Below are 25,427 nucleotides of genomic sequence, written 5' to 3'. Positions count from 1 at the left end.
TACAATGTGAATCACAGCATGTCTGCCTCTGCATCACCACATCTGGCATATCACTGCAGAAACAAAGAGCCTTGGTTCCTAACTTGGCGATATGAGACCTCAGGATATTTCTAGTCCAACGTCTAGCTCAAAGCAGGGTCACTATGAGTTCAGACCCAGTTGCTCAGGGTTGTATCCAAAACAAACATGAAAACCTCCGATGGAGCGAGCACAACCTCTCTGGGCAGGATGTTCCAGTGCTTGCTCATCCTCTTCATCAGTAAGTAACAAACAAATTAGTGTAAAGTCTGACCATTACAGGTGATTTCACTCCCTATCAGGTAGATTATGTGAATGAGACCCAGCAGGACAGGCCAGCAAGAAGGTATCAAAAATGAGTTAATCTACATACTTTTCAGCCAATCAGAATTATGTGCCAAACAGCCATTCTTTTCAAATCTCAAGGAAAACTGCATGAAAGGATGTCATTTCAATTGACTGCAAAGCTGTCCATGCACCGAAGGCATGACCTCTTGTAGTATAAATCCACAGTATAATTTCCCAGGAACAACTAACTGATGTTGGAAGAGAGGAATTAAATTTCTCCGAAGAAATAAAACGCCGTAACCATCCAATGTACTCTTAAAAAAAAAGCCAACTAAGAAAAAAGTCCATGATCCACAAGCAAAACATGAAACACACAGACAAGCCACCTTAATCTTACCTCAGCCTCACAAAGTGCCTGAAGACCCTGTAACACTATGGCAGCAGGTGAAGCTTGATCAGGTTTTGTGCATTCATTTAATACCTGGGAAATTGCGGCCAACATGTCTGCTCCATGCTGGTATGGCCTAAAGTAAAAAAACATGACGATACAAGGCAATACTCATGCATACAAACAAAAAATTCATTTATGTACTGACAAAAATTCATTAGGCATTGGTTTTGTTTAAGTGACAACTGAAACAGTCTAAAACTGGGAGGAAAAAAAGATACAAGGGGAAGAATATGATAGGGAGCTCCGAAGGCTGAGTGACATGGAGAACTAAAGCAGCAGGCAACAAGTTCCCAATAAAAGATCACAACGTGGTAAAGCTATGGAAGTTTTTCTCCAAGGATGTTGTATCAGTGAAAAGATTACATCATTCTAAAAGTAACTGAGAAGGAAAATCCATGTGTGCTATCAAACACATTATTCTTGTCTTCTTCACTGCAGTCTTCTGTAAGTACTCACTACCGTATACTGGTGGAGATTCTGGCAGCAAAATACTTTTGGCCCTCTTATATCAGATAAGAATATTTTTCCAAATTTGGTGCTGTTGCAATGTCATTTGTCTCTCCTTCACTGACTGCATGGGCTGCTTATTTGCTTTGCAGTCTTTTAGGATCCACTCAGTTTTATTGGGTGGTGATGGCGGGTGTCAACTGCTGGTTCAGCAGTTCCTCATACTCTAACTGGAAAAACTTGGGGTAAATACCACCTACCTAGGTGATCTACTTGCAGGAAAATTCAGGCTTCCTCTATTTGCTCTCACTTTCTTCCAGAAATTTCTAAATGCATGAAGAACTTGCATAAACCTGAACTTTAACTACATCACTTACCCGGTAAAAAGAATATTACGGCTGCATTGATGTTTATGACATGTTTTTAACTTTTTCGTTTTTTAATTTATTGAAAAAGACTGTTTGGTATAATTAAAGAATGTTGAAGAGGTAAAAGAAAAGGTGTTTAAGAACTTTTATTTTAGTTGATGATTGAAAAATACGTGAATCTTCCCAGCTTTTAGAAACTGACCTTCAAGTACGAAAGTGAAAAGTGGAACCCAAAAGATGGGCGACAAAGAGAAACAAAGGTATTGTGCACGTAAAACCACGAAGTACTTGATAATGTGTTTAAAAATAACCTTTACAGCAACTGTACATTATTATCAAGTATTGATATTCATGGATAGTAAGAGATGGAAAGGGTCAATATTTAATCCAGTGAGACTTTTACAACCATGTTCTCTGGTCAGTATTGTATCTGAATAAGGATCAGTAATTTGCATGTAACAAAATAAACTTTTCAGAAAAGCACCCAAACTCTATTTCAGTAAATCAAAAGATAGAATAAACAACCAATGATCTGTCTAATGTTTTCTCTCTCTTTTTTTATAATTTGGAAGCAGTACACTTTAACTTTCTACTCTGGATCAGTACAGGATACACGTTTTGTTTCCAAATGAAACCATTTTAACATTATTTATATGTGCTTTCTCTTAGTTACAATATAATACCCAAAATTTACTAGCTGCTGAGATTAGCAATGTCTTCGTCAGTGTATCATATGACTAGAAAAATATTACCCACATTTAATATAACAAAGCAGGTAAAAATAATTATGAAGCTTTTCTGAAAAAGATTATTTTCCCTTACAAAGATGTAAGATGAACACAGCACGTGTGCTTACCTCTGCCTACATATATCTCTTATACAAGCCGCTCTAGCAATCAGCTTTTCCCATTGAGCATCTTTGTCAACAGACAAAGAGGGCATATCAGATGTTGCCAAGAACTTCTGCAATTCTGGGTAAACTCGATCCTAGAAAATATTTAACAATTACCATCACACCTTCAAAAGTCAGTGACAAGATTTTCAACTGCTAGTACTTTTACATGACTTCTAAATACCACTTTTATTACACATCATACTTCACTTTCTTTTATTATTGAAATTTAATGTTACAGTGAGATTTAACTGGCTTTTGCAGATCAAATCTCTATTGCTGCTTTATGAACAGAGAAGCAAACTACTGCCGTGTAACTCGGGTCTTGTTCTTACTGCACACTATAAAAAGTAGAATGCGGTCCTTCAAACAAATTGTCTTTCCTAATTCCAGTCTGAGACTTGACGAAATGAAAAGCAGGTTTCATGATATATATGCTATTGAGATTTTTACTAAAACAGGATCTATATTGGCACAACTTCCACCCTCTACCTTATACTGCTGATAATGCAGTACTAGTACAGCAAATATTCCAAAATTAATTTCCTTCTTTGGATAGAGGTAGTGAAGCTTTTCAACTACACATTATCTTAGTGATTCTACGAGAATTTTCTAACCTGTCTTTCCCATAAGGATGTCATCAGACGCAAAGCAATTGCTCTAAGCTTTGGTGTGCTCCCCAGCATGTGTATCACACGTAGAATCTGAGCTACACAAACCTGAAAGAAATTTTTTAACCGAATGTCACTGTTATTTCTTATGTCAAAGAACAATAACTAATCTACAAATCATTATTTTACAACCAAGTACAACAAACAGGTAATTGTCCAACTTCAATGTCAGGAAGAAACTGGGAGTCGTTTTCTGAAAAATTTTAGTGCATAATGAGTCCAAGAGCATCTTATGATCTATATATAATGAAGATACATTGCAGACAAAAAAGCACAATGTGCATTTCACTATTTAAAAAAATACCATATCCCATGCGAAATATTGGAAAGTTACGCTGAAGCTCACAAATCAATTATTTTAAGCAAGCTATGCATTGCTCAGTCTAAATAATTTTTTACAAATAAACAACCTTTTATCAATAGTTTTCACTTAAATAAACATTTTCATTCTGACCTTGTGTACACCCAGTGTAGGCAATGTATACAATATATCCCTGTAAAGTGCAGGCTCCAAAGGTCTTCCCAGTTTAAATATGAGAACTGGTATCAGATTTGGGACCTAAAATAAAACAAAAAGCAGAAAATAAATATGGAACTAGGTTGCCAACACAGATAACAAACTTTTCTGAACATGTTAGAAACTCCTACCTTTTTTGCATTATTGTTTCTGCTAATGGGAAAGAGAAAGGAAAATTCTGAAGTCTGTAATTTCATAGGACTCACAATTCGTTTCTTTTTAATTTACCAGCTTAAAAACATCTTATTATGCAGGTTCAGCTGGAAGCACTGCAATAATCTAATTTCCACAATAAATTGATTTTTACTTGAAATTCTATTATAGGTACAGCGAAAGGAACATGTAATTGAATGTGGTACATTAAAATACATACCAAATCAATGAAGAAACTATTCCAATTCAGTTTGGTCATTACAGAGGCATTCTGATGATGCTACTATCATTTCCCACAAACTTGTCATATAATACAATTTAATTTACTGCATTATTCGACATATGGTACAAAACTTGCAGAGACCTGTCCTTGAAGTGACAATGAAAGGACACTTATTAACCTCTACTCCCCTTTTATTTAGATCAGATTTTCCGTATTTTTATACCTGCAGGTTCTTCAGTTATTTTCTTGTGTACGTTCATATCAGTATGTTGTAAAATCAAATCTACTCATGATGGCCTTGCTTTTTTTCCTCACTTGATTTTATGGATACTTAATAGTAATTACACAGCACTAATTTACATTCTGCCTTTATACAGTACTAATGATTTTCACTTAGCCACATGGGTTAATCTTCCATAGATAAAAACTTGTGTTAAAAGACAATGTCATTCCCACAAACAGAAAAGTTTTACCCAGGCCAAAGAGACAACAGCACTGCCTAAGAGACAATTAGGTTCATTAGTACACAGAAGGAAAACTAAAATTAACTGACTAAATTAAATAGAAACCAAAAGAAGAGCTGAGAACCAAAGGCTCAGCATCCTCAAAGCAAGAATCCATTTTGGTTAAATCAAGCCTTTGGAAAAGGGAAGGTTACACAGAAATCAAATACTACAGGAAGAAAAAAAAAAAAAAATCCCCTTGAAGTTAGGAGACTTGCAGGATGAAAGCAGCCCTATTTCTGGGCACCTGTTGCCCCTTGAGTGTTAAGAAAAAAAATTAATCACCTAATTTACTGTTACCTGAAACATTGAATGATACAAGGTAAATCGCAGGGCCGTGAGCAAACAATCGACATTCCATACTTCTGGCGGACAATCATTACCACTAACATAGCAACTGTCATCACCATTTTAAGTGCCAAAATTATCAAGGAGGTCACATGTGCTTGTCCACTGGGAAACATATGTTTGCCATACACTGTTAACAGCAGCAGGGTTGGGAAGACCCTCAGCTCTGAGGATAAGAGGGTTTTGTTAACTCTTTAAATCATAGCTAGCCCTGACAAATGCTGTCATTAATTTACATTGCACTGGACAAAAAGGCTACATAAATCATCAGTAGTGATGTCACAGATGTCATTATAATTATCAGATTCCCTACCTAAGTTCCCACCTTCTGATCTCTCCCCATTGCACCTCTCTTCCTTTTGTGAGATGCAAGGTCTTAGCGACTCCAACTCTGCTTGGTCTTAAGCGAGTTCAATGGGCCATTTCCTGCACTTTGCTCAGCTGTAGCTATATTGGACTATGAATATGGCAATCAGACTGAATGAGAGTCAAAATAAGTCACAATAAAAATAAATTATATTCATAATCCTTAATTATAAAAGCAGTCAAATCATGTAAAGTCGGTCTGCTCAGGCCTAGCCTTCATCAGCTGTGATGAGAAATTCATTCCAAGTCCCATGTTCTCATTAATTTTCTAGTTACCAAGTTTATTCTATACTAAACAGGTATATAAATGAAAGTTCTACAAAGATTTTCACATTCACACCTACTAAACTGATGCTAAATTTGATTTATATAATTCTCAGGAAGAGACTAAGCACATGCTATTATAAGACCAGTTACATATTTCCTTAAAAGTATTGTTCTTCAAAGTATACTTGTTTTGAACTCTATATTCAAACTATAATATTATGAAAAAAACAAAACATTCTAGTACAGCAAAGCCGCTCCTCTCTCTGTGTCCCTCTTTTAATGGATAAACAATGCTCTGACTAATTTAAATATTAAATTTACACTAAATCTTCATCAAGAGCTGAACAGCTCCGAAAAAGCTGATGTGATGGTTCATTAGCTCCCAGCAGGTAGGAAGCAGCTTCAGAGGGGGAGAGACAGAGACGCGCTGCCTGACAACGCTGCCTCCTGCACACCCGCGCTCCCAGGGGATGCAATGGTTGGGTCAAGCCTGTCATTAGCAACCTGAACAAGAGCTTCAATATTATGGTTTTTGTTTTTACAATTAATTTGCCTCTCAAAAATGATGCCAAGGTATGTCAATAACTCTCCTTGTTAAAGTAATATTAAACATCTGAGACAAAACGCTTTCATTTAATAAACAGGTCTGAGAGCCATCCCCACTCTCTGCAATTTGCTGGTCTGATTTATTTTTTCTGAGCTAGAGGACAGTTATTCTTCTTCAAAAGCACAAGCTAAGGGCGGATAGCAGGGGTGGAAGATAATCCTCCTCTTCTGTTCCTTCACATTTCCTTACATGTCACTGAAGAGAAATTGTGCTCATGCAGCCCTCATGTCAGAAAAAGGATAGAGACAGCCAGAACACAGTAAGCCCAGTCATGTTCAAAAGGAAAAACGTGTCTCAAAAAAATATAATCCAAATACATATTAACATATGCAGTCTCCATTTTAAATTCTAAATGCAGGATATCACTTCATATTATTTCCACCACAGTTTCTTTGCTTGGATGTCTATCCTGGCGGGTTATCTTGGCTCAATTCCATGCCCCCTTCCTCCTCAAAAGTCAACCAAAAGGCAGGAAATAAACATCATAGCAAAGTTACAGCTTTTATTTCTGGGAAATGTCAGGCTGAATTTTGGAAGTGAGTGTTAGGTAATAGCATCAGTCTACAGGGTGCTTCAAAAATATGGATCCAGTTTTGAAGCAGCAAAAATTTCAAATTGGGTCCATCTTTTTGAAACACCCTGCAGTTCCCCAGTAGCCAAGGCAGTGAAATCAGGTTTTCAAAAGCATTCTGTACCCTAGCAAGCAAGACAAAAGTACTGAACAATTCACACAAATGAAGGAACCAGCTTTTGAGATACGTGCACAAATAAGGATAATTGTATAACTTTTATAAACAGAAACTTAAGTGTGCTCAGTAACCAGAAGCACTTTCTAGAGAACATAAGCTAGGTTTTCAAAAGTTTCCTGTTACAGCAGGATCCTAACCAATAAGCTTCACCTGTGAAGAATCTGTCCCACAAGATCTGACTATAATATGACTGTTTCACTACAGCTACTCTCCAAAGTTCACATAATCAGACATAGAACAATATCATCAGGCACCACCTGAGCAAGCCAAGTTCAGTTCAACATATCCCTAGACAGGTTTTTTTCCCCAAATAAAAATGTATTTTACTTTTTTTAATGCATTCCCAGCCCCCAAAGCACACAAAATAATTCCTCTTCAGTTGAGCGTCATTTACCACTAAAATACTTCATTCTAGCAGTTGAAAGACCATAAAAGAATGTGTGTCCTCTAGAGCCTCATAATCCTCTAATAATGGTAATAGATCTTGTGCTACTATTCACCAGTGGCCTTTCAGTCAGACGATTTAATTTCTTCCCCTTGCAGCACAGCTGGTTTCACACAGAGTGTAATAACAGTTTTTGCACAACAGGAAAATTAATCCGATTAGAAGGACTGTATTAAGCCTTTCATGAACAGCATGTGCCAGTGCCGCCTCTGCAGTGATTTAAGACAGCCTAAAAGTCCATGTACTACTCTTCATTTGTCAGCCTTTTAAAAATATTTCTGGATTTTCTTCCATATTGTTTCAGACTGTTACTCCAAAATGCCTCAGCCAAAACCCAGATTTAATATAATCACTAAACTTGCATCATAAAAAGGCTTTTACTCAGTGAGAAAGGAGAAGGTGCATACACAGAAGTCCTCTGTAGGCTCTCTTCATGGAAAGGGTAAGAAAACAAAACAAAACAAGGCATAACCAGAATACTGTCTCCAAAATAACTACAGTAATTATATTTAAATCTGGCAGGGTTTTTTACTTGCTCCATTTATTTACTGCAAAGACAACTGATACCATATAAAAACAACAACGTGGAAATGGGAGAGCCTGTTTGTGAACCCCCTTGTGGAACTGTAATAAACATGAAAGCAATGAGGACATCATTCTCGATATTTTGAAACACAGTTCTTCAACTCAGATTTTGTATGGCAGTAACTTCTGGCTTTTCATTTCAATATCCTCAGCTACAACCACTAATCATCTGAACCACAACATAACAGAATTTCACTAGCAGCAGAATTACTGATTGTCTTGCTCACTTAGGGGAAAAAAAAAAAGGCATCACACAATTCTTTTTATGCTATGACCTTCACAATGACATCTCAGCACTTCCACATATTCTACTGTAGTACAGGCATTCCACAGTATGGCTGCAAAGTTAACACTTTCTCATTTTGCCCTGTGGACACTTTATTTACCTCTTGCAAGCCTAACCTCTGAGGTCTGCTAGCTGGATTTAAACATGAATCAAAGACACGGAATTCAGAACACACCTGCATTTAGTTGGTTACCCCTTCTTTCCATTACAAACACCCGACTCTAAACTGAGTGTTCAAGTGCTGCTAATGCTGAAGGAACAGATTCAAGTTAATATAGGTGACTGTTTAAAAATAAATTTGGGATTAATAGCCTTTTTTTGTTCTCTTCCTTCCACATCAAACCTCTAAGTTTCTTCTTCTCTTATTCAGAACAGTCTTTTAATTACTATGCTGCACACCATCTTCCACTGCATCCTTCAGACAGTGCCCTACAGCCTCAAAATGTTTAACAAGTTTGTTGTGATGAGCTTTTCATTTTCTTAAAGGACATTTCGATCACGGTTTTACCACTTACTTTCCCTAACTTCATAAAACACCATTTATTTATGTGGAACTGAATACAACACAGAACCAAGTAAAGCAATTCCCTAAGTACAACTCTGCCATCAATAAGATAGTGGTTGTAGTGGTTATTGCCATCACACTGCCCATCGAGTTTATTAAAGTAGTCGGTTATTTCCCCCACCCGTGAGCTTCAAATGCTCTCTCCCCCTGTACTAACTACTTTAACTGCAAGAGAAAGACCAGACAAGTCCCAGGTAATTCTTTCTGCCTTATGGAGAGCATTGCATCTACAAGAAACAACGTGGTAATCTTTCAGTGCAGTGCTGTGCCATGCCACCCTGTAATAATCTCTGCGGGCCCATTAAGCAGACTCAGAACTGAAATAAACTTGTCAGAGTCAAAACAGACGCCAGGTGATCCCAAGTTCAACTGAGCCAGGTAGTAAGTCCAGTTTTAAAGCACTGAGATCTTTAAGAACAAAAAAAACCCTAAAAAATCTAATTTAAAAGACATATTGCTAACTGCTGTCCTTGGTTGCACTTAACTAAGGACCGAGAAGGGAAATATCACTCCAATTAGACACAGTATTCTCCTCATGACAAATTTCCAAATACTACTCAGCAGAATGCCTGCTCTATTACTAATCACACTGATTGATTTATGTGATACTACCTAAAAGACACTCAAATACTTCGCATTGTTTTGCAGAAAGGTATTTTAAAGGCCATGGTAATTTAAAAGACTAAAAGCTCACCATTTGCAGTCCCTGGTCCAGAATGAAATGTGAGCTAGTTAGACAATATCAACAATTCTGCATTTTAAATGCCAGTTTCTAATTCACATGAACTTCCACTGATCATTAGTGAAACAGAAAATACGATGCAGTTTGAAATTCACTTTCTCATTGGATTTGAGCATGAGACATTTTTCCCAATGCCAGGAAGGACTTCTCGCCAGCCTGACGCACTTCTTAATTCTGAAGTAGTCAGATCACCATGGTCAGCTCAAGAGGCTGTGTCCACTGAATTTATTGACTGCACTGGTGAACAAAAGCTTTGGCTTAAAGTAAGCAGAAAAAACAAAGCCAGTAAACCCACTCTCCTCATGCTAAACGTCAAAAGCTTTGGGTTAAATTCCTCCTCTCCCTATATCTGTGTAAAGCTTGTTACCTCTGCTGACTTGCATTTGAATTTGTCTCTAAAACTGTTTCTGTGAAGTCAGTGGAGCTATTGCAGACTACTCCAATGAAATGCAGAAGTCAATCATTCCCTACAGTTGGAGTTTGGCCGTACTGCTCTGGTGCCCTATTACTTCAGTAATTTGCTTTTTTGAATGACTGTGAAATTGCATTTTGAACAATGTAATTGTATGCAGATGTACATCTATTGCAGGTGTCACAACATGTAGCTGTAACTTATCCATCCTTTTCCTAAAGAATAATTAGTTAATTTACAAAGCCTGGGGCCTGTATCCCTGGTTACAGACTACTTAGTGGACCTGCTAAACTACGCACAGTTGGGGTGTACCACTCATAATAGTTTCAAATATTGACAGAAAGAAATCTTTAAGAAGAAACTAAGTTAAAGAAGAGATATACAGGTGGTTCTACATCAGCTCAGCTTTGCTTTTACACACAAGTGAAATAATTTTGCTTACTCCTGCCCTTTGAACACAATTAGCTGCTTCCCACTTAAAGCGAAAAAACGAATTTTTAATAACTACCTTCACCAAAAAAAAAATAATCTAGGTCAACAAAACATCTATAAGCTACCTTAAGCTTTGTGTCTTCCCTCAAAAACCTGTCTCTTGCAGTTACAAGAGACAATACAACTGGAAGACTGATTTCTGACTGGTGACTTAGGCTCACATTGTCATGGTCGAATCACAATTTTCATTGCTTGTAAGTTTCACATTCTTCCTCTTGTCACTGATCAGCTCTGCACCTTCCTTCTCAACCAGAGCTCTAAATGGCATGTAAGAAATAAAGTGCTATTTGCCGGAAACACTATCCTATCCTATGCCTAACATGCCTGCTTATTAAAGGATTCCTCTTTGTTTCCTGGAGATAAGACACCAAGATTGCTTACTTTCATGCTACCAGCTCTCCAACTTGTACTTAAGTAATAGGGTCAATATTTAATGCACCTAAAGCTTTGTACCCAGTACAATAAGTAAACTTTTTAGCACAGGCTAAAATAGCATATGGTAAGACCACTTCTATACTAGAGCTGGTAAAAAAGAAAAGTCTTAACTGGTGACGTAGTTCATGCAATGTCCCCTCAAATCCATTATAGTGCATATAATCCAAAATCCCAGACCTTTGATAACAATAAACTAATGAATGAAACACTTCTTAACAGAAACCTTAGCATTGTTAGTAATGCAGAAAAACATTTTCTAACTGTGAATTGTATGACCAAGATAAACCTGTATCCTGAGTTCCGAAGACTAACCTGCACATTAAATGCTCATGGCTTCCACTTCTTTCAGAACAGTTAATTAACAACTTTTTGAATGAACTCTAAACCATGTGCATTCAAAAATATTACTGCATGCCATTGTACCGGGTCATCAGCAGCAATGCCACCACCATTTGGTAAATGGCTCTCCTAGCACAGGTTGTTTCAAGTTTTACCATGTCAGGAAATCATAGTGCAATACGTTTATGTCTCCCTGCCACAGACCACCAGAGCCATTGTGATCCAGTATTTTTCACTGTAAGGTTTTAAAACACACGTAGCATTGGCATCTTAAGTTAAAAATGAAGTGACAAGAAGCAGGCAACAAACTAAAGGGAAGCCAAACATCACATGAAGCAGCAAAAGCCGCTCCAAGTGCCCTCTTGCTACAGCTGTTTGAGAAAGCATCTTTTGCTCCAAGAAAGGTACTGATAGGTTATGACTTGCTCACATGTTATGATTTCTCCCTGCTTTTTAATTCTCCCTTGTTTTGTGTTATCCAACAATCCTCTAGAGGAGGTACAAGGCTATAACAGAATGGAAGAATTTTAAACTTGTAGTTTAAGAAAAAGAACTAATCTGTGTGCAAGAAAATAACAGGCATTCTAAGAAAACAAGAAAGAACCACTAAATTGACAAATTAAGAAGAGGAAAAAACCAAAGAGCACTTCATTTTGCACATCTCCACCATATGCTTTGAGGAGTCCATTCGAACTTCCAGCAGCTCAGTATCTCCACCGAAGCAAGACTTGTAACACCCCAGAGCAGCTATTCTACATGCAATTCAACAAGGAGTATACCCAAGGACATTGAATAAATATTTCAAAAAGAACTATCCAGGAATCAGAACATGGTCTTACTTTGAACTTTAAATAAGCTGTGCAGAATTGCAAATTCTTCCTAAAGCAAATATCAACATCGCAGTTCAGGCTTTGTATAAACACTGCCACGGTGACTCTGCAGCCACCTGTGTATTCACTAAAATGAAATAGCATACTAACATTAGCATAGCGATAGCAGTGTGCATAGGACAAAACAGGAACTTCAAAATATCATAAAAAAAGGACAAAACTTCTGTATTCCATTCACATACAGGCATAGATGTACTATAACAACAAACTGCCTACCCAGTAACTTTTTCAGTTGAGCTGATGACATGGTTTGCCGTGTGCTAGAGATGTGCTGCAGACTTGGGGTTGTTCAGCCTGGAGAAGAGAAGGCTCCACAGAGCCTTATTGTGGCCTTTCAATACTTAAAGGAGTCCTATAAGAAGGATGGGGACAGATTTTTTAGCAGGGCCTGTTATGATAGGACAAGGGGTAATGGTTTTAAACCACAAGAGGCAATAGCTAGACAAGATATAAGGAAGAAAGTTTTTACAATGAAGGTGTTAAAACACTGAACAGGTTTCCCAGAGAGGTGGTAGATGCCCCATGCCTGGGAACATTCCAGGCCAGGCTGGACAGGGCTCTGAGCAACCTGGTCTGGTTGAAGATGTCCCTGCTCATTGACTTTTGAAGGTCCCTTCCAACCCAAACTATTCTATGATTCTTCCAGACAAACAACATGCTCACAATGGTATGCTACAAGGTGACACAATGAAAATCCTTTAAGACCAACAAAACCTTCCCTTTTTTATTCCTCCCTCCAAAGTATTTTATGTGTCTGTTTCCTCAAGCTGTAGAATAAACACCACGAGTTAAATATGTCTGGAGGTTACATACTTCTTAGAAACCCAGCTACAGTTGGCTTGGTTAAGATGTAAATAATATTTCTTTCTTTCTTTCCAGAGCAGAGATCCTACAGTTAACATAAATTACTCACAGTCCTGATCAGTAATTCTAAAGCAAAACCCTGCAGTTTTCTCCAAGTTGAAAACTAGATTTTTCAATCTGCTACTGTGTGTCTGAACAGGAGTCAGAATTATTTTTCCACATACCATCCAAAAATCAAACCCTTCTCTTCAATCAAAGGTTACCAAATTTAAAGACAGAAAACAAAATCCTGGAACTAGAATAATTTAAGCTGAGAAATATAACATAATTAATCCCCACAAAACCTAATTACAGTGCAAAAGTATGACTAAATATAATGCTAGAAATACAGTAAAGTTAAAATGAAAATACATCTGTCAAACTGAGAAAAAAACCTTTAAAGAAATCATATGCTGCCAAATCTCTATCATCTGCAGTGCATTATGAAACAGACTCATACAAGAACACAACAAAACGAAAGGTTAGCCTGAAAGAGGTTTGAGAATAGACACAAAAGGTTAACAGAAGGCAACCCGGAAGAGATGAAGCTGTCACCTGTTTTAAAAACTTCTCTGGCTTAATAATAGTTATCTCCCAAAACACTGTATGACAGGCCCGGTTCAGCACAGCATTTCAGTATGTGTTCAACAGCAAGCACACTCTGGACTGCTTCCCTGGATAAGAACTACAATGCTCAGCACCATAAGTCATCAAGCATGTATCCTGTAAGCTGTATTCTTTTCCAACTCCTGCGCTGCAAAGCATGATAACTCTTTCAGACAAAAAGCAATTTAAAAAAAACCTGAAGCAAATAAAGCTTGTCTTTGGGGCACACCTGAAATTTGGAGCAACACTTCTCCCTTCCCTACATTTTTTTATTATTTTACCATTAAGATATGATTGTTTCTATATAACACCTCCCGCATTACATATTATTGTTTCTAGATATCCCCATTTATCTTTCCAGGTTATGTAGATAAGTCTAACCATACAGCATAATTCTGGTTTGAAATCAGTACTGAGGCAGACAAAGACTATGCACATATTTTTAAGAAGCAAGAATAAAGACCTCACAAGAGACTTGGCAGTGTTCCAGTAACCACAAAAGAACACAAGAGAATAATTTATGGGGTCAAAGTCAGAAATGGTTTAGTAGCCTCTTTTCAACTTCCTCATACAGTATATTCAAACTTATTAGGTAATACCAACAAATAGCCAGTCTTTTTTCCTAAGCCTAAACAACTAAAAAATATTTCATAACAGACATAATACATATTTTGCTCTAAGTGACACACAAACGGTGAGTTCCTGCCAGCCGGGGGTATATGTTTGTGCACATGTACTTCAGGAGCTGCTACCAGCTGATGCCAGTAACTGTGAGACTGTGTTCCAGGGGCCACCCACTCCACACACTAATTGCTGGAGGGATCCATACTGTACATACTATACATTGTACACACGTTCCCACCAGTAGAACTGCCCCCTGCTCAGCCAGAAAGTGGAGCAGGATGGGGCCCCTGGTGCTGTTTTGAGTCCTGAATGTTCTGTGTGTCTGCATTATATACACAGAAGCACAGGCATGTGCATGTTCTTACTGGGAACACAGGCAGAGCCTTGCCGCTTGCCGGACCTGGGTCATGAAGCTGCAGCAGCCTTCCCTCTCTCGAGCTGCAGAACCCAGCCCAATTCCCCTACAAAAATCCACTAAGAGTAAGCTTTTACCTGAGAACAATCAGCCTTGGCTACTTCTGTAGTAGCCAAGAGTACATCACGAAGACTGTCTCCATTCTCTTTGATCAGTAGATACGCCAGAAGAAGAAAAACATGGGCAGGGACTTGAGTTGTCACAGGTAGCAGTGATTTCACTGAAGATAACCAGTTAGTAACTGCAGACTTCTCTTTCATGAGCTCTATGATCTTCCAGGTTGTATACAATGAGCTGTAAGAGCTCGTTATGGGGAAAAGGAGTTTGCAGGACACCTGAGAAAAAGTAAAACAAACAAAACCCTCAAACGAATATGGTACCATGAAAGAACAAATTAAAAATATAACTAATCCAGTTCTGTCATCCTAAACAAATATTTCTTTAGGGTCCCAATGCAATAAATGTAAAGAATAAATTGCAATACACTTCTTTACAGTCCTTTATACGGAGGGATTGCACTAACAATGTTTGAATGGGTTGCTAACTCCCTATTGAGGAGTTCCCCCTTTATTCGGCATCCACCATTCCTGTTCCTGCTGGTAACTGCAGTGCTACTTCCTCACTAAAATGGACACAATAAAACTGGAATACATTAAAAGCTTCCGTTCCTGACAATGACAGGTGCATCACAAAAGTTTAAGTATCATCTAAATTAGTTTAATGAAATCCTCTTAATTTTTTATAGTACTTAATAAAACGCCACAGTTTAAGTTAATCTGACTTTACATTTTTTGTTCAACTGTTTCACTTCTCGTAACAAAATGTTCTATAGATGCATTCATGGAAGATAACATTTAGAAGCAGGAAAAGTATTAAAATATAAATGCAGAATCCTCCTAACTCAGGTTTTTATGCATGTAAAAATATATATTTTAAAGCTCCTGAAAATTAATGCAAAGTTAAGTTTTTCATGAAAACAAAGCTTAATGCAAGACAAGCTGTCCCTTCTCTATTAATTCTTCCTTTAGAAAAGGCAATATTTTCAGAAACGTCTTTCCATTATCAAGACAGTAGTTGGCAGGCAGTAATCAGATGAAGAAGATTCTATAAAAAACATATTAAGAAAGTATTTGAAAAGAGGTCTCCAAATGAACATTAAAAATGGAATCCAGACCCCAACAGGGGTCACACATACAAAGTCCTTCTCAAGCATCTAGGCATAATGCAGCAAAACTGTCAAATGCATCCCCTACCTGCCCCAAAAGAAGGAGAAAACCTTATAACTTTACCAGTTCATTTTTATCCTTCACACCTTCTTCCTGTAATACTTCTAAAATATTTACAGCCAGCTGGTGCCTGGTAGTTCCAGAGTCATCCTCTGATAGGCAATCTCCAACTGCTGCAGAAGATAAGATCTGTAGCACAGGCATCACCAAAGTAAGGGCTGCGGTTGGTATGTTTTGGGTTTCCGAACAGGAAAGGAGCTTGTAGGCTATTTAAGACAAGGTGGAAAAAAAACAAAGATCACATAGGGTAAGAAGAAGTAACATAATTTGTACTTTTAGGCATGACACATTTCTAGGAAACGCTCTGGTCAAGCAAAGTAATGATGTCCAGAATTACAGTACATGCACAGAAGAGTTAAAGTGTAAAAGATTTTTTGGTAAAACTCCAATTCTATTTAGAGACCCATACATTTCTGTTGTTTGCAGCAAAGCACCTCATGGCAGCAAGAAATACAATAACAGAACGTAGCACAGTCCTTTGCTTTCACTGGAATAACTCCACTAACTGCAATCACTAAGTTGAAAGCTCAGACAGACATCGCCAAGACCTTTGGGCCTGCTATCTTCAGATCTGTCAAAGGACACCATTCAAGATGCACAAATCTCAGCTGAGAATATCCTGTTGTTGACTCAAAAATGTAATAGTTAATCTCCAAGATAAGGAGGGAGCTTGGAATACAGTAACATCCATGGAGAAAGTCAGTGCAGCAGGAAAATTTATCTTTATTGCTATTAGATCAAATGGTAGTTTTTAAATTCAGAAGAAATTTTACCACCCAATCCGACTTCAGAGAAATGCAGTGCTTATTTTCATAAATATGAAGAAACAAAGAAACAGTCTTAAAGTGTGTTGATTCCTCTTTCACAACAAGAGCTTTACCTAGACTCAAGACAGACTTCTGCTGACTTTCTGGTGTCTGCAGCAGTAGAAGTGCTAGCCCAATTATACACTGTTCCACTGGAAATCCCTATAAGGAAAAAAGAAAGAGGTTCAAGTCTTTTTTGTTTTTCAGTGGCATTAAACAGTACAAATGGGCAACAAACAAAACTCTGTAAGGAGTTTCTCCATGAATCACAGTGAGTGCACACACAGCGATATAGCACATGCAATGAAGAATATGAATAGCATAAAACTAGTCTTTGAACTGAGTAGCTACAACATTTTAATTCGTTCAAACCACCTGAGCTCCGTTTAAACCAACTCCCATGCTGAACGGTTAACTGATACATACAGATCCAGTTAAGTTTTGCCTTTTGAAGATCTTCTACCAAGAAAAAGCAAAGTAGACACTTTTGAAACAACACCGGTCACTTGCAGATGAATGCCATGCAAGAGTGTTTCTAAATAATGCCTTAAAGATGACATTCTTTAAATTTAATATAACTATTTTATTTTTTCCCCATGAACTCTTACCTCCTTTAAGAGTTCAAAGTTGTCCTCTATTAAGGAGATCAAAGATGAGCATTCTCCTGTTAGATTTAAACACACTTCACAGAAGCATAACAGTTGCAGGCAAAACTGTGATAACTGAACTTTCCAAAACACCGGATGATGGAGGAGCCTGAGGAATAGCTCTTGCAGAAAAAACAAGGCTTCTGTAACTTGCAGTAAGTCTTTAAGCTGCAGAGAGGTAGTTAAAAAACAAAACACGTTCTCGTTTAGTTCCCCTTCCTTTTCCATGCAGAATTCACCAAGTTCAGAATTAGTTCTATTAGCTCTGAAATGTTTCCACTGCGAATATTACAAAGACTTTGAAGAAACACATTCATAAACTAAACACAGGAATCTCTTATCCAACTTCCCTGAAAAAACAATAGATGAACCGCTAGTTAATGTTTTGAAATAAAATTAGAAACATGTGAAAGAATAAAAATATTTCTTGTAGCTGATGAGAAAAATCCCTTTTTCCTCAAAAACAATGGCAAATTTATTCAGCTGTCAGGATTCCCTCAGAAACATAAACAAATTGTGTGGTGCTTTCACACAGCAGGTAAATAGTCTTGTAATGAAAACATATCAAATGACAAAGACAGTGGTGTTACCTGCTTCTAAAGCACCATGCAATCCATCTACTACCAAAATAAAAACCTGAAGTGCAATAGCCAAAAGCAGTATCTTCATACTCAGAAGCCAAGTAAAGACATTTCAAGAAGCAGGTTGCCTCAAAATCCTAATGTGTTAGATAAGAGCATTTGTGCTCTTGAAAATTCTAGTTCCAGACAAACTCTGCTATTTCAATCCACCCCTGGAATCCAGCATTAATTACAACATCCTAACTTTTAGTCTCTATTAATAATCTGTTTTAATCAGAAGCCTCATGTCCACTGAATTTTTCAGCAGAAAAATCTGCAGGTGATGAGCTGTACCTTTTGACAGCTTGGTTGATATTGTCAGGCAAAATGACTAGGAAGTATTTCAGCATTTATACGATACAGAGAATTAAACAAGGCTAAGATTAAAGGAAGGTTAAGAAGATCCTGAGATTCAGAGAAGGAAGGAGGAATGACGGGTTATGAAACACATCATCAAACCGGCTTCTTGAACAAAGTATTTCTCTTTTAATCGTAAAAGCTGTATCTCAGGCAAGACAAAAACATTCAAGTATTAATCTGAGTTTTTAAAAAATGCAACATATTTCTGGTTAAAAAAAAGAAAGTGCCAACAAACACAGAGAAAAGAAAGGTGCATAGCTAATTTCGTACGTCGTCTTCAGTGCCATGTTTATGGCCAAATGTTACCTAGTCAAACGCTTGGTCATACATTCAAGGACACAATGTTATCAGGCAGAATCAAGACAAAACCAGAAATCTCCCTGTGAGCAGAAAAAGTCAGCGTGTACCTGTCATCACAAAGAATAGACTTGAACCAAGATAAAAGTGTATAATACAAGTTACTATTTGTTCAAAATATTGTGAAAAGTAGACTTTACTAGTAAAATTCCTCAGGAGGAAGATGCTATCAAATGTCCTCATATGAAACCTATCTAGCTTTACATTATCGATATTCTAAAACTGTCTCTCTATGGTAATAATACCATAGCACCTCGTGTTTAACTGAATATATATGAAACTGAAGATTTTGCTCTCATATTAAAGAAGGAAAAGATAACATAGGCACAAAAAAGCTTAATCAATGTCACAGTAAAGCATGAGGCAAAGCAGAGCCATTAACTTTAACCAACACCCTAGACCCCTAACCAAAATGGACAGAAGGATTAAATCCTTAGTTCCTAGGCAAGTACCACTGTGAGAGTTAAAAATACTTGAAAAATTTCAGCATATTCCAGAGGGCTTAAGTTTTGTCTTTAAACAGACTAATCCTTCTGTTACAAAACGTGAAAAAGGAATAATCTAGCAGTACTTGAATCATGCTTCTCATACAGTTTGTTTCATTTTAAGATTATCATGTTAGGTTAAAAATTGCATGTTTTTGACAAATTTCTTATTTACCAACATTCTCTCATGAGTATCTCTACAAGTTTATTATTTGTTTACTGGGGCAAGTAGCAGCAAATAATTACGGCAAACATGTGTTTCAATTAACACTATATATCAGGTGTATCGGATTTGAACAACTAAAAAGTTTCACCTACTACCAGAAAAAGACATTTTTTGAGATTTTTGTACTATCAACAAATCAGCTCTATAAGAAGTAGAAGAGAATGCTATATTTGCACACTTGAAAGGCATTAATAATAATGTTATCATTGCTTTGTTAGCATTTATTTGTAAAAGGTGGGGCCAGGTAACAACTGTACCTGGAGGTGTGTAATCAAATCACACAGGAGCTGAAGAATCTGGCATTCCAGCACGGAAGGTGTTTCTTTGTGCTTTGGACCATGAGGCTGAAGTAAGACCTTAAGTAAACCCATTCGCAGTTCAGCATATTCCCGGAGCTGAGATGGTTCACAATACAGGTATCTTAAGAACGGGGCCATTATGCCAACACATGAACTCTGTGCCCTGCAGTTCAAGAAACAAGTTTATCAAAACTGCTTTCTACTGAAAACTTAAGAAACAACAAGGAAAACCCAAGCAATGTGACATTCCCTGCAATAATTTACAGGATGCAATTAGCAGAAAGGTGTTATTAAAGGCATTGCTAATCTCACAAAAAACCTTTGACTAATTTGCACGAAGCATTGTCAAGAGACCTTATATAGCAACTATACAATGAAATGCAATCGTGAAACAACTTAATATTTAAGCATGAATACCATTCAATATGTACTTGCAGATCATGACACTCAGATTTTTTTTTTCTCAGCAATTCAAGAAAATGGCTTTCCTTGCTGAATATCATCTCTGAATACCATCAGACACTAGTGTGCTGTTCTGAAGAAGCATTCAGACAAGACTAATCAAAAATAGCTTTTTAAAACACATAAAAAGCAATTTCAATTAAGAAGAGGCATCTATTCCTTGCCAGTTTTTGCCCAGTGGTCTTAAACAATAACATGGAACAGGATCTGATTTAACCAAGATGGTTTCCCAGTAAAAAAAGTATCTCAGAACAATCATTTCAGCTCGACCATGTTAGGAATACCAGCTGTTCTTGACTCTATTCAAACAACCAAATAAAGCTAATGATCAATGCATTAACAAATATACAGGGAATCAAAATGTGAAGTCAAGACTCAGCCCTGATACAGAGCTTTATAAAAAACTCAGTAATAGATCTACATCGACATACATGGCGCTTGTTGATGTCACACTTAGGGACATGGTTTGGTTTGGACTTGGCAGTGTTAGGTTAATGGTTGGACTCTGTGTTCTTAACAGTCTTCTCCAAACAAAATGATTCTATGATTCTATATTCTCAGACTAGAACTTTATTCCACAGAAGCCTTCACACAAAAAGCAGCAAGGAAGTTCACGACATTTTCTTTTTGAGCAAGAACAACTCCTATTTTTATTCAAAACAAGCCACAGGCAAAAAATCCACAGTTCATTAGACCATTCAGACATCTGACAGAATGTTTCACAAGTCCCAGATTTAGCAGCACAGTGGAAGAACAAGTCTGCAAACAGTATTTTAAAAAAACTCTATGAACTAAATTGAATAAAACACACTTTTGGTTCAAAGTCTTACTCTTGATCAGGTAGTCTAGGCCCACTAGAAATTTAACAGAACAAACTTATTTGTTCACTCAGAGCAGCAGGATACAGAAGTCAATTTCACCGTACAATTACTCTGCTGGATTTGTATAAGTCTTTCAGAACACAGAAGAGGTACTTCTTATCTGAAAAGCACACATTTAGGTGCAAAATCACTGAAAACATTCAGTTCTACAACTGCTACAGCATTTGGTATCTTACAGTGAGTCTTTATTGGAGGTAAGCATGAAGAAATGTTGAAACTGTTGGTAGATTGAATATATTTTCATTGCTAAAGAGACTTTACAATAAGGGTGTGCCACTATTTTTTCTATTTTTTTTAAATCAAGATGTATACATCCTTTTTAAAGACCTCATCCTTTACTGTGAGAGAAAACTGTCTGTGCTTTCCTTTTTTTCATGTCACCATTCTGTATAGATGAGTTATACCTGCATGCTAGTCATCTTTCCTGCCCACGCAAACAAAATCTTGACAAAGCAAATAATATAAATTGCCTATTAAAAAAAAAAAAATAATAATTAAAAAGGTGCTATCAAACTTGCACCAATTTTTCAGCATCCATGAAAATTATATAAACATAAAAGAGCTTTAAAAAACTATAAAATCCACTTTCGGTGGATTATGCTAGTATTTTATTAATATTCTGTTTTTAACCTTTAAATGGTATCCTTAAGTTCTAAAATTATCCTTTTCAAAAGACAGAATTCTCACTGCTCAGTGCAGCTGCCTTCAAGAAAAGAGTTACACTGATATGATTCACTTATCTACATTTGATATTTTTAAATTATTTATTCATTTACCTTTCTGGACACTCATGGAAAAATACTGTTATCTGCTGCAGTAGAACTGGCCAGCAATCAGGTCTGTTTTCGAGGACATTGACAAACGGATGAGGAGTGTTCCTGAAACACAAAGGAAAAAACACATTTGGATCTATAATGCAGAAAGCAAGTGTGCAAAATAACTATCTCCAAAATAAAAGCAGCTGTAGAAATAGACAGTTTAAGCCTCTGGTATTACCAGCTCCCTTTACCAGCTTTGCCAAGACTGCTATACTGTCAAAAGAGGCCATTTTATAGGAACATTGGGAAATAGGATTAAAAAAAAGTCTCTATCAGAAAAATATTAATTTATTTTTTAAAAATAAATGTCTAAGGATCACTGTTCAAATGTGTGGCCTGATTTGAGTCATTGATAGCAGCACTAGACTCTAGCAGCAGGCTCCAAGAAATGGTCACAGAAAAATCTGAACTATATGTCACACACCAATCCAGTCTTTCAAGCATAGGTACAAACCTTCAGCACCTGACAAAAACTGAGGTGACCATGATATCACTTACTGGTTTAAATGCGCTTCAAATTTTTATTTTTTTTTCAGTGAAAGGAAGAGGAAAGGAGAAGGCTGGTCATACCACCAGCCTAGAGACATCCACTTTACTGCCAGCCCTCTGACAATGGTTACATTTGAAAATGTCACTGAGGCCTGGTAGTCACTGGTTCTTCTCAAGTAAATCTATCACCAACAGCTTCCCTACCTCCAGAGTCAAGGACTGAAGGCCATCTACACTACCTAGAAGTGTGATGTTTGCATCAAACAGTGACTACCCTTGTAGTGGAGGACACCTGGGCAGGAGGGCAGCCTGAGGTATATAATTTGTCTGTCAGAAGCAAAATGAAAAATTCATTTGACTAGAGTAAGCCAGCATATGAAAGGACTGAATATGAGAGTCTGAACATTAAATAGCCTGGAGAGGTGGGAAACTGGAAAGAACAGGTGATGTGAAGGCAGGTTCATCACCACCTCCATCTCCTCCTGCTAGAGTTTACCCACTGGCCTTGCTGTGACTGGCCTCCTTGTGCACACCTGCCTGCTAAGTGTCCATATTTCCCCCAGTTTTGTTTCCTGCTTCAGCCAACTACAAGCAGATACCAACAGCTTAACAGCAGACAACCAGATACTTCCCTGCGCTCAGAGCAGAAACAACTTTCCTAATAGCAAGACAGATAAGTTGGAAGAGTCTTGCCAGTTCCCAAGGATCTGCTAGACACACGGAGGAGAGCAGGGCTGCACAAATAAATGGAAGGGCAACAAATGCCCACACACTGCACATGTCTGACAGCCCCAGAGGAGGGCAGCATACATTTAGGAAGTGCAGATAACCACCTTCAGTTTGGGTAACCATCTTTCCTGTTCACGTCCAACAAATCTGTGCTACACACCAGAGAGACTTTCAGTCTATTTTACCTGTACGACACTAGATGATATGAGAACCACCAACTGGAGTGGCACATGTCAAGAGCAACCGCCTCAGCTTCTGACCCTTACCATGCCATTTAAATAAAAGAGAAAGAATTAAAAAAAAAAGAAAAAAGAGGGAGAAGAGAGAATGACAGCACACACCCCACACCTCTATTAGAACATTAAGGCTTCTTGCATGTGTTTAAAGGCCAACTGACTTTCATGCATGCGACCTGTGTCACCTGAAGGGTAGCAGGTACGGCACACTGCAATGAAGAAACTGTTAGTTTTCTTGATACACTGTTAAATTTACTACAGTGAGTGATATAGTCAAATAAGTCTTTTAGAAAGAATTTATAATGGTATTTGGTTGGTTTGTTATTGTTGTTTTAAAAACCTGTTAATAGCAGAAAGCCTAAGATCTGAGGCAGTCTTTTTATTGCAGAAGACAACATTCACTGAGAAGACACTCATATTCAATAGCACGGTGCTACGACACAGGCTTCACCTTCAGCAGCACCAAACCAACCCCAGCTTCAGGTGCGATCTGCAGGAATCCCATGAAAAAATTTAAAATGTGTATCTGATTTTTTCCACTACATAGCAAATTTGAATTGCATAATGTGATAGTGTATTAAGGCTTCCTTTGAGTGACCTAAAGAGGTAACACCCACCTGCCACAAAGAGGAATGCTTAGAGTTATGCTATGCCTAGTAGGATACTATTTCTGAAAAAAAAAAAAAAAAAAAAAAAAAAACACCTAGCAGACATATCCTCAAACTAAAGGTGTCCCTTATTCTGTTATTTTTACATTCTTAATGTCAACATTGTTTGAATTCACAGAATCACAGAATCGACTGGGTTGGAAAAGACCTCAGAGATCATCGAGTCCAACCCTTGGCCCAACTCCAGTGCATTTACTAGATCATGGCACTAAGTGCCATGTCCAATCTCAGTTTAAAAACCTCCAGGGATGGCGAGTCCACCACCTCCCTGGGCAGGCCATTCCAATGCCTGACCACTCTCTCTGTAAAGAATTTCTTTCTAATATCCAGCCTAAATTTCCCCTGGCAGAGTTTAAGCCCATGCCCCCTTGTCCTGTTGCTAACTGCCTGGGAGAAGAGACCAGTCCCCACCTGGCTATAACTTCCCTTCAGGTAGTTATAGAGAGTGATGAGGTCACCTCTAAGCCCCCTCTTCTCTAGACTAAACAACCCCAGCTCCCTCAGCCTCTCCTCATAGGTCTTACGTTCAAGTCCCTTCACCAGTCGTGTTGCTCTTCTCTGGGCAATTGACTCGTTTTGAGAATAATCAGAGAGTAACATCACCATTAGCTGAATGAAAGACCTGTCAAGTTAAGAAAGCGGGTTACAGAATATTGTACATACCTAATGGCTCATTTTCTTCTCGGTTTTGTCAGAATAGAGCTAACACCCAAGGAAACTGGGGGTATCTACTTCAGTAGAAGACAACAGTCAACTATACGGCCCACTGAACCCTGCAGCTGCACAGCTCAGGTAACAGCACGTAACTGCAGCACCCCTACATGCTACAAAAATCAGAATTCTGAAATACTTGAAGAGAAAATATTTTTATAAACTAATAAGTTTTGGTCAACTGCCCCTCTTCAAAAGCTTCAAATTACATTGGATCTTAAGGTGGGAGCATATAGGAAGTTTGCTCTGGCTGACAAAACACTTCCTGCCACGGAAGGATATTCACAAAGCAAAAAGTGTTGCTAATATGCTTTAAAGTATCAAGCAAAAGCTTTTATTTACTGTGAAAGACTTAACTGCACTGCTCAGGACATCTAAATTACGACAGTATTTAGAATATACCTCATCAGCAAGAGGTTAAACCTGATTCATGTAATTTCTATGTAGACAAGAAGATAACTGTGCCTTTAAGAAAACAGCAGAGATCCACAGGAATGCAATAAAGTGACATAAAGAACACTGCTGCTAAGCCATCTCCATATACAGACACCACTACCAAGACTCGCAAGTATGACCACAAATCCATCTTCAAAAGCTATTTGTCATGAACACAGTAAATAACACTGATTTATTGTCTTAATACATAAATATGAGGAAGTAAATATTCTTAGTAAGGTGACCTAAATTGTGGAAGTAATTACAAAAATCAATAATAAAGCTGAAAAACTACAAATACTGTCTGAGCAATAAAATAAAGGAAAATCAGCACTCATAAGGGCTAACAGAACTGAAAGTCATTA

The 25,427-nt window shown here is 37.6% G+C and overlaps 1 protein-coding gene across 1 annotated transcript in view; it reads right to left on the bottom strand.

The window, feature by feature from the left end:
* Window positions 1-25,427, bottom strand: part of FOCAD (focadhesin) — a 110,398-nt gene that overhangs the window by 60,349 nt on the left and 24,622 nt on the right. Inside the window, exons 6-15 of the mRNA XM_065046224.1 lie at window positions 21,753-21,854; window positions 19,592-19,796; window positions 17,248-17,454; window positions 16,714-16,801; window positions 15,837-16,039; window positions 14,625-14,882; window positions 3,590-3,694; window positions 3,082-3,183; window positions 2,429-2,559; window positions 704-830 (exon numbers count right to left, since the gene is read on the bottom strand). Of these exons, the coding sequence (XP_064902296.1) occupies window positions 704-830; window positions 2,429-2,559; window positions 3,082-3,183; window positions 3,590-3,694; window positions 14,625-14,882; window positions 15,837-16,039; window positions 16,714-16,801; window positions 17,248-17,454; window positions 19,592-19,796; window positions 21,753-21,854 (1,528 nt within the window). The remainder of the gene's footprint in view (window positions 1-703; window positions 831-2,428; window positions 2,560-3,081; window positions 3,184-3,589; window positions 3,695-14,624; window positions 14,883-15,836; window positions 16,040-16,713; window positions 16,802-17,247; window positions 17,455-19,591; window positions 19,797-21,752; window positions 21,855-25,427) is intronic.

Source organism: Columba livia, chromosome Z (genome assembly GCF_036013475.1).
Source record: "Columba livia isolate bColLiv1 breed racing homer chromosome Z, bColLiv1.pat.W.v2, whole genome shotgun sequence".
Lineage (NCBI taxonomy): Eukaryota > Metazoa > Chordata > Aves > Columbiformes > Columbidae > Columba > Columba livia.
Note: the sequence above shows the minus strand (reverse complement) of the source record. Positions and strands in the feature narration are given on the sequence as shown.